The sequence below is a fragment of the Schistocerca nitens genome, chromosome 8 (genome assembly GCF_023898315.1).
Source record: "Schistocerca nitens isolate TAMUIC-IGC-003100 chromosome 8, iqSchNite1.1, whole genome shotgun sequence".
Classification (NCBI taxonomy): domain Eukaryota; kingdom Metazoa; phylum Arthropoda; class Insecta; order Orthoptera; family Acrididae; genus Schistocerca; species Schistocerca nitens.
Window position 1 is genome coordinate 483,497,687 of NC_064621.1, and position 13,104 is coordinate 483,510,790.

General features: G+C 49.9%; 1 protein-coding gene across 3 annotated transcripts in view; it reads left to right on the forward strand.

Annotated features, from left to right (window-relative positions):
• The first annotated feature begins 406 nt into the window (after window positions 1-406).
• Window positions 407-13,104, forward strand: part of LOC126199019 (gamma-tubulin complex component 2-like) — a 174,539-nt gene continuing 161,841 nt past the window's right edge. For 2 of the 3 annotated variants that reach the window (XM_049935705.1, XM_049935706.1), the window contains exons 1-2: window positions 407-555; window positions 673-840. In XM_049935705.1, coding sequence (XP_049791662.1) covers window positions 503-555; window positions 673-840 — 221 coding nt within the window. In that variant the 5' untranslated portion in view covers window positions 407-502. Of the gene's footprint in view, window positions 556-672; window positions 841-13,104 lie in introns of those variants that run through there. The other variant, XM_049935707.1, reaches the window with a different exon arrangement.

Genomic DNA, 13,104 nt, shown 5'->3' on the forward strand with positions numbered 1-13,104 from the left:
GATTTTGAAGTTCATCAATGTCGTCTTTGCGACGCAATGGCTTGAACCAGAGTCTTTTCCGTGTGCTGCCCTTCCTGAACCTATATATTATAAACATTAAAATTTGATGCCAAAGAGAGTAAACAACGAATTGGCCTCATTTAAGCTAAAGTATTTACCTGAAGAAAGCAGCAGTTAACTTTCCACTTTGTTTCTTTGTTTGTGCATCCATAGGCAACACAAGTAATTATTATTTCACAAATTTACGTTATTATTTCGACGAACACAGTAATACACTTTCAATGTTTTGATCTCCACAATGTGGCGGAGTGCACTCGTTCATTTCATATTTATGGCGCCATAGATTCTGACCTGCTTGTTGTTTTTCAGCACTGACAGTCATTATCTTTGGCTCAGTGTTGTTTACTTCACGAACACCGCAGTGTTTTGCCGCGAGCGTCAAATGGCTGTCAAGTACGATGTGTGTTGTTTGGAAAGATGATTTTGCTTTTAAAATAATAAAATGAGTGAATTTAAAGTGCATAGATTGATGAAAGATCTAGTTACATTGACCAGGTGAGTGAAAGTAAAATGCCCAATGATTTACCAAAGTGACTGGACTGAGTCACATCGGAACTAATTTTTGAAGAGCGAATAGAATACAGCTGTTCAAAATCTGGTTGGTTTCTACAGATCCCCAGAGTTGCCAGAGGTACTTATTGAACGGCTACAGCAAACAGAATCAAGACATGTGAATCCAGGTCAGACTGCAGCAGTGCAAACTAGTTTACGACAACTTTGTAGAGATAACCCCACTGAAGAACTATTCACCGCCAAGTATAATGAACTGAAGACGAAGAAGTGAGTAAACATACCCTTATCCTGGTAGAACCATGCTACACATTTTTTTCATATTATTCAGAAACATTAAAGAGATTGTTTCACAATTGAATTTATGGGACTATAGTGTTGGACACACATGTAGCAAGCTGTGACCATCGAAAACACTTTGTATTCTGTGAAAAAAAATCTTCGCATTCGTGTTACTATTGCGGCTGCTTGACATACATCTGTTTTTTTTTTTTTTTTTTTTTTTTTTTTTTTTTTTTTAAATGTGATGGGCACAGGGGTGTTGTTAATTCAAGGTGTCAGTTATTAAACCATGGGAGTTCCGAATTACTTACCTAAAGTAGATTTGTGTTATTTGAGTGCTTTTTTGGTTATTACTGCACAGACTACAAATTATACAGGATATTATCGCGATCAGAATTCCATTTTGGATTCTTTAAATCTGCTGCAAACAGTGCACTGTTTGTTACCAAGTCTGTGTTTTCATGGAAAGAGAGAGAGTTGTGTGTGTACTACTGAGGTCCATGCATTCGGAATGGCATTGGTGGTGGCATCTTAGTTCCTATCTCACGTTTTTTTCCCTTTCTAATATAATAATTTTGATTAAAATTTTTCTAATTTCTCAACGTTATTTTTCATATTTTTTTATTTAAATGGAAAATCATAAGTATGAACTAGCATATGTTAAAAATGATATAGGCCTATATAAAAAACACCATTCCACGTAGCTAGGTGATGGACCACCAATAGAGATAAATGTAAATGTAGTATAGTCTGAGATCTAGATTAGGTTGGGATGTAAATGTGAAATAAAAGTTGTAGTGATAAACTGATCTGTAGCATAATGTATCTTCAAGTGATTTGTCTCTATTATAATGTTTGTGTTGCAAGAGGTAACACACTCATTGGCCAGTTAAAGCTACAGTTTGAAGACTATAATGTGCTGGCAATAATATTAATGCTATAGATAATTTCACATTTCAATATCAACTACTATGTTATGCTCTCTTATCCCCTAGTTACTCTTAGTCATCGAATCTATCTCATCTTTGGCAAAACACTTCTGAGATTACAGTCGTTAGTGTCATGTAAAAATTTAGTTGTAAAAATTGCAGTGATAATGATTGTGGATTGTTAAGCAGGACGCTTATTGAAAAGACACCTTTTGAATTAATGGAGCTCTTGGTAAAAGTTATATACTGGACCCACCCTTGCATTTTTCAGTACGGCGCTGACCTAAAAATTAGGACTTGCTGCTGGTCAGTTTGTTACCAAAACCATATATTCTGCATTCACATTTGTTTACATTGCCAACTGTCAACCAGATTGTCACCTGCTAATCTAACGTAGACCTCGGGTGTGCTATGGATCAGCCTGTCACAACCACCAAGATTTCGGGGGCATTTGAGTAGCACACTTTAACTAACCTCTTAGCGTGTAAATAATGCTATTATTTTGTTTGTTGTAGCTGAAAGTTTATTACAGACTGCCGATTTTCTTTTTAAATAACGAGGGGGCGGGGTGGTGTGACAGCATGGCTGATGTTCATGTACTAGATCTTTCTGTGTAGGGCTGGTGGAATGTTGTCTTGAAGATAGCAAAATTGTCATTCTACTGTGATCAGTGATGTCGCTATCAGAACTCAATTTTTTTTCTATGTGGACGTGTTGGTGACAGAGCTGTTGTGTAGCTCGAGTTGTAGGTTAGATTGGGATATCAGAAAGCATTAGAAATAAGAACATTACCATCTAAAAACCATTTTTTTTGTTGAAGTTCCATTAGTTTGTCAATTTTTGTGTTGGTAATGAGATCATCCATTGGTGTCTTCTGCGATGCATGGGATGGAATCCTGTCATCCTTCCTCAGCTGGGTAATAATGCTTGCAAGGTTTCTGGAATTTGATAGGCAACATGTGCCTCCTGGGTTGTGCCAAATGGTTAGCACCTGTCAGTCCTTTATAAGAGTAAAATCTGATCATGTATGGTGGTAGTCTTTTGCATATCTCTTACAGCCTTGAGATATATGTCCTCAAATACCTCTTTTGATGGCCAGGTGGCCTTTGCTGCGGCTGGGTGGTGCCCGTGGGGAGGGCCCCTGCTCAGAGTGGGTGGCATCAGGGTGGATGACACGCGATGAAGTGTAGTACATCATCTCTTGCTGGTGGTCAAACACCAGCAGTCTCTAAGCATTCATGGGCTCAAGTCAGTGCACAGACCCCAATTCATTCCCCACCGTGGCCACACCATGGGAGGGATGTCAGGCTAAGGATGGCAGCGGATCTTATTTGCCCCAGTACCTTGTGTGTTCGAGAGCTGATAGGGAATCTTTCATGATTATGAAGCCTCCGTTTTTGTCGAGCATTTAGAAAACCAGCCTGGGGAGGTGGAGGGCTTGTCCAAAATGAGATCAAAACAGCATCCTCTGCCCAGTCATGAGTGTTAATTGCTTGTGACAAGCTGGAGGATGTTTCTGTAACCATCATGCCCCATAAGAGCTTAAATATGGTCCAGGGTATCATATTTCACAGGGAGTTTTTTTTGCAGTCTGATGATGCGCTGTGCGCCAATTTAGAACGATGAGATGTACATTTTGTTCGGCGTGTCCACCAGAGTCCGAGGGATAATCAGGTCGCCACCAGTGCCTTCATCTTGGCCTTCGAGGGTGATACATTAGCCGAGAAGGTCAAGGTGATGGTCTACCATTGTGATGTAAAACCCTGTATCCCTCCCCCAATGTGGTGCTTTAAATGTTGGAAGTTTGGTCATATGTCTTCCCGCTGTACTTCCAATGTCACAAGTCGAGATTGCGAACGCCCATCACATCCCGATACTCCATGTGCCCCGCCTCCCATCTGTGTCATCTGTGGAGAGCACCATTTGCCTTGCTTGCCAGACTGCAGCATTCTCCAGAAAGAAAGAAAAATCATGGAGTACAAGACCCTGGACTGACTGACCTACACTGAGGCTAAGAGAAAATTTGAACGCCTGCATCCTGTATGTATGACATCGTCTTACGTTTCCGCTACAACAGTTCTAGTCCCGTCAGCTCCACAAACCCCCGTCGCCTCTAAGAGCCAGAAGACTACACCTACCCCCTGGATGTTGAGGGGAGGGGAGGGGGGGCCACTTCCCTCCCTGTTACTCCTGCACCACCAACTTCAGGAGCAAACCCCCCCCCCCCCCCCCCCCCCCATCTTTCCCCCAACCATCGGAGAGGTCCGTCCCCACTTCTAAGCTGGTGAAGCGAACAACTTCTTCCGCTGCTGTCACTAGGAAGGGGTCCCTTGGGTCACTCCCTCCCACGTTTCTGCTAGTGGGAAAGATGACACCCGCCAGTGGTTGAAGAGCCCAAAAGCAGCTGATTGCAGGGCTTCATGCCCATCCTCTGTCCCAGATACTAAATCAGTGAAGTCCTCCCAGCTAGGGAAACCCAAGGAACAGAGTAATCCAAAAAGAAGGTCCCCAAGACCAAGCGAATTGCAGTATCACCACATCACCTCTACCTCCAAGCTCTACGTCTGCAGATGAAGTGGAGATTCTGGCATCCGCTGAGGACCTAGATCTTGCCAGACCCTCAGACAAAATTGATATAGACTGCTCAGGCAAAAAATCTTTGGCAGCGGGTGACCCTGAGGCATAAACTGCCTCCTTGAATGGTCCATGCCTTCCCAGTCTCACAATGATGTCATCCTCCAGTGGAATTGTGACGGTTTTTTTCCACTGCCTGGCTGAGCTACGGCAACTGTTAGGCTTTACACCTGCTTTCTGCATTGCTCTCCAGGAAATGTGGTTCCTGGAAATGCGGACCTCTGCCCTCTGCGGCTATAAGGGATACTACAGGAACTGTAGCGACTGTAATCGAGTGTCAGGTGGAGTTTGCGTTTATGTCCTAAACTCACTCTGTAGTGAAATTTTGCCCCTTCAAACCCCTCTTGAAGCTGTGGCTATCAGAATAAGGATGACACAGGAAATAACTGTCTGCAATGTACATCTTCCTCCAGATGGTGTAGTATCCCAGAATGTATTAGCTGCAGCCGGCCGCTGGTGGCCGAGCGGTTCTGGCGCTACAGTCTAGAACCGCGCGACCGCTACGGTCGCAGGTTCAAATCCTGCCTCGGGCATGGATGTGTGTGTTGTCCTTAGGTTAGTTAGGTTTAAGTAGTTCTAAGTTCTAGGGGACTTATGACCTCAGCAGTTGAGTCCCATAGTGCTCAGAGCCATTTTTATTAGCTGCACTGATTGATCAACTCGCAAAACCTTTCCTACTTTTGGGAGATTTTAACGCCCATAACCCCTTGTTGGGTGACACAGTGCTTACTGGCCGAGGCAGAGATGTTGAAACTTTACTGTCTCAGTTGGACCTCTGCCTCTTAAAAACCAGGGCTGCCACACATTTCAGTGTGGCTCAAGGTAGTTACTCGGCCATTGATTTATCAATTTGCAGCCCAGGACTTCTCCCATCTGTCCACTGGAGAGCATAAGGTGACCTGTGAGATAATGACCACTGCCCTGGCGTCAGGCCCATGGACACCTGCCCAGATGGGCTTTAAACAAGGTGGACTGGGAAACTTTCACCTCTGTTGTCGCTGTTTAATGTCCCCCACATGGGAACATCGATGTCATGGTTGAGCAGATGACTACAACAGTTGTCTCTGTGGCAGAAAACACGATCCCTCGCTGTTTAGGGTGCCCCCGGCGAAAGGCAGTCCCATGGTGGTCGCCGGAAATCGCTGAAGCAATTAAGGAGCGTCGGCGAGCTTTACAGTGGCATAAGTGGCACCCTTCCCTGCAGCACCTCATAGCCTTTAAACGGCTCTGTGCTTGTGTTCGCCAACTTATCAAACGATGGAAGCAGGAGTGTTGGAAGAGATATGTTTTGACCATTGGGTGCCATCATCACCTTCCCAAGTCTGGGTAAAGATAAAACGTGTTTTCGGGTACCAGACCCCAACAGGTGTTCCCGGTGTTAACATAGATGGCGTGTTATCTACCGATGCAAACACGATTGCCGAGCACTATGCTCAAGCCGCTGCATTGGAGAATTACCCCCCCCCCCCCCCCCCCAGCCTTTTGCACTCTCAAACGGCGGCTGGAAAGGAAAGTCCTCACGTTTACTACATGCCACAGTGAATCCTACAACACCCCATTTACAGAGTGAGAGCCCCCCAGTGCCCTTGCACATTGCCCCGACACAGCTCCTGGACCATATCGGATCCAGATTCAGATGGTTAAACATCTCTCATCTGACTACAAGCGACATCTCAGTCTTCAAACAGATCTGGTGCTATGGCGTGTCTCCGTCAGATTGGCGGTAGAGCACCATCATTCTGGTGCTCAAACCCAGTAAAAACCCACTTGACGTGGATAGCTATCGGCCCATCAGCCTCACCGATGTTGTTTGTAAGCTGCTGGAACATATGATGTGTCGGCGGTTGGGTTGGGTCCTGGAGTCATATGGCCTATTGGCTTCTGCCAGGTTCGTTCTACCACTGATAATCTTGTGTCTCTAGAGTCTGCCATCGGAACAGCCTTTTCCAGACAACACCTGGTTGCTGTCTTTTTTGATTTACGAAAAGTGTAGGACATGACCTGGTGACAACTTATACTTGCCACATTACACGAGTGGGGTCTCCGTGGCCCACTCCCTATTTTTATCCAGAATTTCCTGTCGCTTCGTACTTTCCGTTTCCAAGAAGGTGCCTCTCTTAGTTCCCCCCATATCCAGGAGAATGGGGTCCCGCAGGGCTCTGTATTGATTGTCTCTCTATTTTTAGTGGCCATTAATGGTCTAGCAGCAGATGTAGGGCTGTCCATCTCACCTTCTTGTACGCAGAAGACTTCTGCATTTCGTACTGCTCCATCAGTACCGGTGTTCCTGAGCGGCACCTACAGGGAGCCATCCACAAGGCGCAATCATGGGCTCTAACTCACGGTTTCCAGTTTTTGGCTGCAAAGTCGTGTGTTATGCACTTCTGTTGGTGTTGTATTGTTCATCCAGAACCAGAACTTTACCTTAATGATGATTCATTCACTGTACTTGAGACATATTGATTATTAGGACTGGTTTTCAGTGCCCAAGTGACTTGGATTCCTCACATTTGTCAGCTTAAGCGGAAGTGCTGGCAGCACCTCAATGCCCTCCGCTGCCTGAGCAACACCAACTGGGGTGCAGATCGCTCTAGCCCCCTGCGGGTTCGGGGGTAAGAATAGGCCCGCGGTATTCCTGCCTGTCGTAAGAGGCGACTAAAAGGAGTCTCAAACGTTTCGGCCTTATGTGATGGTCCCCTCTCGGGTTTGACCTCCATCTTTCTAAATTATTCCGAAGAGCGAGCCAATTGGGGAAGGGCGCCTTACTTGGTGCCTTGTGTCCATGTTGTGTTCAGAACTTTCGCCATCTTCTTCGTCGTTGCATTGCAGTCCCGCCCGCTCTCCATCGCTTGGGCATGGCTACGCTCTTGCGTACACTTTCTGCCAACCACTGTGCAGGGCCATTTTCTGCACTGACGGCGACCATGGACCACATGTCACCTAACATCCAGCACGGTAGCCAGTCCGTTGTGGTGGGGCCGCCATGTACCCTCTTGGTTGTAGCCCCCTGACAACACAGGGATCGCTCTACTGATGCCTGCGCCGTTAACTCCCCACGTATGCCTAGGAGTAGATGCCCATCTCCTTGGGGCATCAGGACTCCCGGCAATGGCCGTCCTGCCAGATGGCTATTGCTGCGGCTGGGTGGCGCCCGTGGGGAGGGCCCTTGGTCGGAGTAGGTGGCATCAGGGCGGATGACCCGCAATGAAGCGTGGTACATCATCTATCGCTGGTGGGCCTCCACCAGCAGTCTCTAAGCGATCGAGGTCTAACCTCAACGGGAAAAAATTTGATCAGAGATCGTTTCCTTCCCTAGCTACTCCATGGGAGGAACGTCTTGCTAAAGAAGGCAGTGGAGAATATTCACCCCGGTACCTCGTGTGTACGCGGGTTGATGGGGAATCGTTTATGTCAACCAAGCCCCAGTTTTTTGTGGAGCATTTAGAGGACAAGTTCGGGGAGGTGGAGGGCTTGTCCAAGATGCGCTCTGGTTCTGTTCTCATCAAAACGGCATCCTCTGCCCAGTCACGGAGGTTGCTCACTTGTGACAAGTTGGGGGATGTTTCCGTTAGCATCACGCCGCATATGAGTCTCAACATGGTCCAGGGTATTATATTCCACAGGGATCTTCTTCTGCAGTCCGACGATGAATTACGCGCCAACCTCGAACGACGAGGTGTTCACTTCGTCCGGCGCGTCCATCGGGGTCCGAGGGATAATCAGGTAGCCACCGGTGCCTTCATCTTGGCCTTCGAAGGTGATGTATTACCCGAAAAGGTCAAGGTGATGGTTTACCGTTGTGATGTGAAGCCATATATCCCTCCTCCGATGCGGTGTTTTAAATGCTGGAAGTTCGGGCACATGTCATCTCGTTGTACTTCCAGCCTCATGTGTCGGGATTGTGGACGTCCTTCGCATCCCGATACTCCATGTGCCCCGCCTCCTATCTGTGTTAACTGCGGAGAACACCATTCCCCCTGCTCGCCGGACTGTAGGATGTTGCAGAAAGAAAGGAAGATAATGGAATATAAGACCCTGGACCGGCTGACCTACCCTGAGGCTAGACGGAAATATGAGAGGCTCCATCCTGTGGCAATGACGTCAACCTACGCCGCTGCAGCATCACGAATCGGCTCTAAGATCGGTCAGCATCCACCAGCCCCCTTGCTTGTGGGGGGCACTTCACACCCTGTTGCTCCTGCTCCATCTTCTCCAAGAGCAACAACCTCCCAACCATCGGGGACATCAGCTCCCCCTTCCCAGCCGGAGAAGCGTAAGACTTCTTCGGCTACTCTCGCCGGGAAGGGATCCCTTGGGGACCTCCCTTCGCAAGTTCCGACCAGAGGCACAGCAGACACCGGCAAGTGGCTCAAACAACCACCAGCCCCTGGTCGTAGGGCCTCCCGGTCCTCCTCCGTCCCTGAGACTGACCCTGTGAAGCCCTCCAAGCCTGCACCACCGAAGGCACAACGGGAGAAACAGAAACATAACCAGAAGAAAGTCCCCAAGAATACCAACATTGCGGTGGCACCCGTCCCACCGCTTACTACAAGCTCCGCCTCGGAGGACGAGGTGGAGATTCTGGCGTCCGCTGAGGACCTCGATCTCGGCGGTCCCTCAGACGCCATGAATAGCACTAGCGCGGGTGCTCAATCGGAGGCAGCAGGTGACCCGGCGGCGTAATCTGCCTTCCCAGTCCCGTCACGCATTTCCCAGCCATGGACAACACCATCCTCCAGTGGAACTGCAGCGGTTTCTTCCACCATCTAGCTGAGCTCCGCCAACTTATCAGCCTTCACCCTTTCTTCTGCATTGCTCTCCAGGAAACTTGGTTTCCAGCAATGCGAACCCCCGCCCTCCGTGGCTATCGGGGTTATTATAAGAACCGAGCAGCTTATGAAAGGGTGTCTGGTGGCGTCTGCATATATGTCCTTCACACTCTGCACAGCGAGTCTGTCCCTCTCCAGACGCCTTTAGGGGCTGTCGCTGTACGCGTGTGGACGCCACAGGCTGTTACCCTCTGCAGTCTTTACATTCCACCGGATGGTGATGTCTCGCAGCATGTCCTGGCTGCACTAGTCGCCCAATTGCCGCCACCTTTCTTGCTATTGGGCGACTTCAACGCCCATAACCCTCTGTGGGGTGGGTCAGTGGCAACAGGTCGAGGCGCCATCATTGAGCATTTAATGTCGCAGCTCGATCTCTCGCTGTTAAATGTTGGTGCCTTCACACACTTCAGTGTGGCGCATGGCACCTACTCCGCCATTGACCTTTCAATCTGTAGCCCTGGCCTCTTACCGTCTGTACAATGGAGTGTGCATGATGACCTGTGTGGTAGTGACCACTTTCCGATCTTTCTGTCACTACCACAGCGTCACTCTTCTGGGCGCCCTAGCAGATGGGCTATGAATAAGGCTGACTGGGACTTGTTCTCCTCCACTGCCGCTTTTGAGCCTCTCTCTACTGATGACATTGATGCGGTGGTTCAATCGGTCACCACCGGCATCGTTACTGCCGCCGAATCTGCCATTCCCCGTTCTTCTGGGTCCCCTCGGCGGAAGGCTGTGCCTTGGTGGTCGCCTGCGATCGCTGAAGCGATTAAAGATCGCCGGCGGGCGCTCCAGCGTCACAAGCGACATCCCTCCATAGACCACCTTATCGCCTTCAAACGGCTGCGTGCGTGGGCCCGCCTCCTTATCCGCCAAGGCAAGAAGGAGTGCTGGGAGCGGTATGTGTCCTCCATTGGCCTCCATGTCACTCCATCGCAGGTCTGGGCCAAGATTCGACGCGTCTACGGCTATCGGCCACCTGTCAGCGTCCCTGCGCTCTCACTGAATGGAGCAGTTTGTACTGACTCCGACGTCATTGCAAATCGCCTAGCAGAGCATTTTGCTATGAGTTCCGCTTCTGCGACTTACCCCCAGGCCTTCCGCTCCATTAAAGAGCGGATGGAACGTCGGAGCCTTTCGTTTCGCACCAACCACCTAGAATCTTACAATGCTCCATTTAGTGAGTGGGAATTTCGCAGTGCCCTAGCTGCTTGCCCTGATACCGCTCCTGGGCCAGATGGCATCCACTGTCAGATGCTGAAACACCTTTCAGTGGACTGCCATCCACTGTCAGAAGCTGAAACACCTTTCAGTGGACTGCCAGCGGCGCCTTCTCGATCTTTACAACCGTCTTTGGGTCGAGGGGGAGTTTCCGTCGCAATGGCGGGAAGGCATTGTCATCCCCGTTTTGAAACCTGGAAAGAACCCTCTGGAGGTGGACAGCTACCGTCCCATTAGCCTCACCAACGTTCTTTGCAAGTTGCTTGAACGGATGGTGAGCCGGCGCTTGAATTGGGTACTGGAGTCTCGGGGCCTTCTGGCTCCGTCTCAGGGTGGGTTCCGTAAAGGCCGCTCCGCCACCGACAATCTGGTGAGCCTGGAGTCGGCCATCCGTACTGCCTTTGCCCGCCGTCAGCACCTGGTCGCTGTCTTTTTCGACATGCGGAAGGCGTACGATACGACATGGCGTCATCACATCCTTTCTACGCTTCATGGATGGGGTCTTTGGGGTCCTCTGCCGATTTTTATCCGCAACTTTCTGTCGTGTCGTACCTTCCGCGTGCAAGTCGCGGCCTCGTATAGTTCCTCCCACGTCCAGGAGAACGGTGTGCCACAGGGTTCTGTTTTAAGTGTCTGTCTGTTTTTAATAGCCATTAACGGGCTTGCTGCGGCCGTGGGAAATTCTGTCTCCGCTTCCCTGTATGCTGACGACTTTTGCCTTTACTACAGCTCTACAGGCATTGCAGCTGTTGAACGTCAGCTACAGGGCGCTATCCGTAAGGCGCAGTCTTGGGCTGTAGCGCATGGGTTTCAGTTTTCGGCAGCCAAGACCTGCGTTATGCATTTCTGCCGGCGACGTACTGTCCACCCGGAGCCGCAGCTTTCTCTTAACGGCGAACTTCTTTCGGTGGTGCAATCACACAGGTTTTTGGGGGTGGTTTTCGATGCCCAATTGACTTGGCTGCCTCATATTCGGCAGCTCAAACAGGCGTGTTGGCGGCATCTCAATGCACTGCGATGTTTGAGTCACACACGATGGGGCGCCGACCGCTCTACCCTGTTACGGCTCTACCAGGCGTTAATCCAGTCCCGTCTGGATTATGGGTGCCTGGCATATGGCTCAGCATCCCCGTCTGCGTTGCGGGTGCTGGACCCAATTCTCCACAGCGGGATACGCCTTGCCACTGGTGCTTTCCGCACCAGCCCTGTGGACAGCTTACTAGTGGAGGCAGGTGTACCTCCACTGCGGTTCCGACGCCAACGTTTGCTGGCCGCTTATGCTGCCCATGTTCTAAGCTCGCCCGGGCATCCTAACTATCGTCTCCTGTTCCCGCGATCGGTCGTCCGTCTGCCAGAACGTCGGCCCCGCTCTGGTTGTACAATAGCGGTCCGCGTCCAAGAGCTTCTCTCTTGGCTTCAGGTTTTCACTGTTCCACCTCCTTTCCGGGCTACTTTGCATACACCCCCATGGTGTGTTCGTCGCCCTTGCCTTCGGCTCGACTTGGCACAGTGCCCGAAGGACTCAGTCCCTCCAGAGGCCTTCCGCCGCCGCTTTTATTCAATCCTGGCCACGTATCAGGGCTCTGGCATTGTTTACACCGACGGCTCGATGGTTGCTGGTCGAGTCGGTTATGCGCTCACTCTAGGGGACCATTCCGAACAACGTTCCTTGCCGGCTGGCTGCAGCGTTTACACTGCGGAGCTGGTCGCCATCTTTCGAGCCCTAGAGTATATCCGCTCCTGCTCAGGTGAGTCCTTCGTTATCTGTAGCGATTCCCTGAGCAGTTTACGAGCTCTTGACCAGTGTTTTCCTCGTTCCCGTCTGGTGATGGCTATCCATGAGTCCCTGCATACTCTTGCGCGTTGCGGCCGCTCTGCGGTCTTCGTGTGGACCCCAGGCCATGTTGGGATCCCCGGCAACGAGAATGTTGACCGGCTGGCGAAAGAGGCGACTAGTGCACCATCTCTGGACGTTGGCCTCCCAGAGACGGATTTGCGAGCATTCCTGCGCCGCAAAATTCTGGACCTTTGGGACATTGAATGGCGCGCCCTGCCTCCACGCAACAAACTTCGGGCCATCAAGGGGGCTACCGGTGTGTGGCGCTCCTCCTTGCGGGTCTCTCGCAAGGAGTCTGTTGTCCTCTGCCGGCTGCGCATTGGGCACACTCGGCTGACGCACGGCCACTTATTGCGCCGTGAGGACCCGCCTCTGTGTCGCTGCGGCTCCGTTTTATCTGTGGTGCACATTTTATTGGAGTGTCCGCTTTTAGCCGTGCTCAGGCAGACGTTCGCACTGCCTGACACGCTCCCTGCCCTTTTACTAGATGACTCTGCCATGGTGGACTTAGTTTTGTGTTTTATTCGGGCAGGGGGTTTTTATAGTTTAATCTGAGTGTTTTTTTTTTTTTTTTTTTTTTTTTTTTTTTTTTTTTTTTTTAGCGTTGATTCTGGCTTCTAGCCTCTGATTTTAAACTGAGTTCTTAATGTGTTCTTGGTGGTTGGCTTTTCCTCTTTTTTTCTCTATGGTCGGCCAACCACCGTCACACTCTGTGTGTTTTACTTTGTTTTGTCTGATCTCTGTCGGAGTCTTTCTCGTCCTGTGTCGTGTGACGTCTTTCCTGCTGTTCGTTTTTTATTCT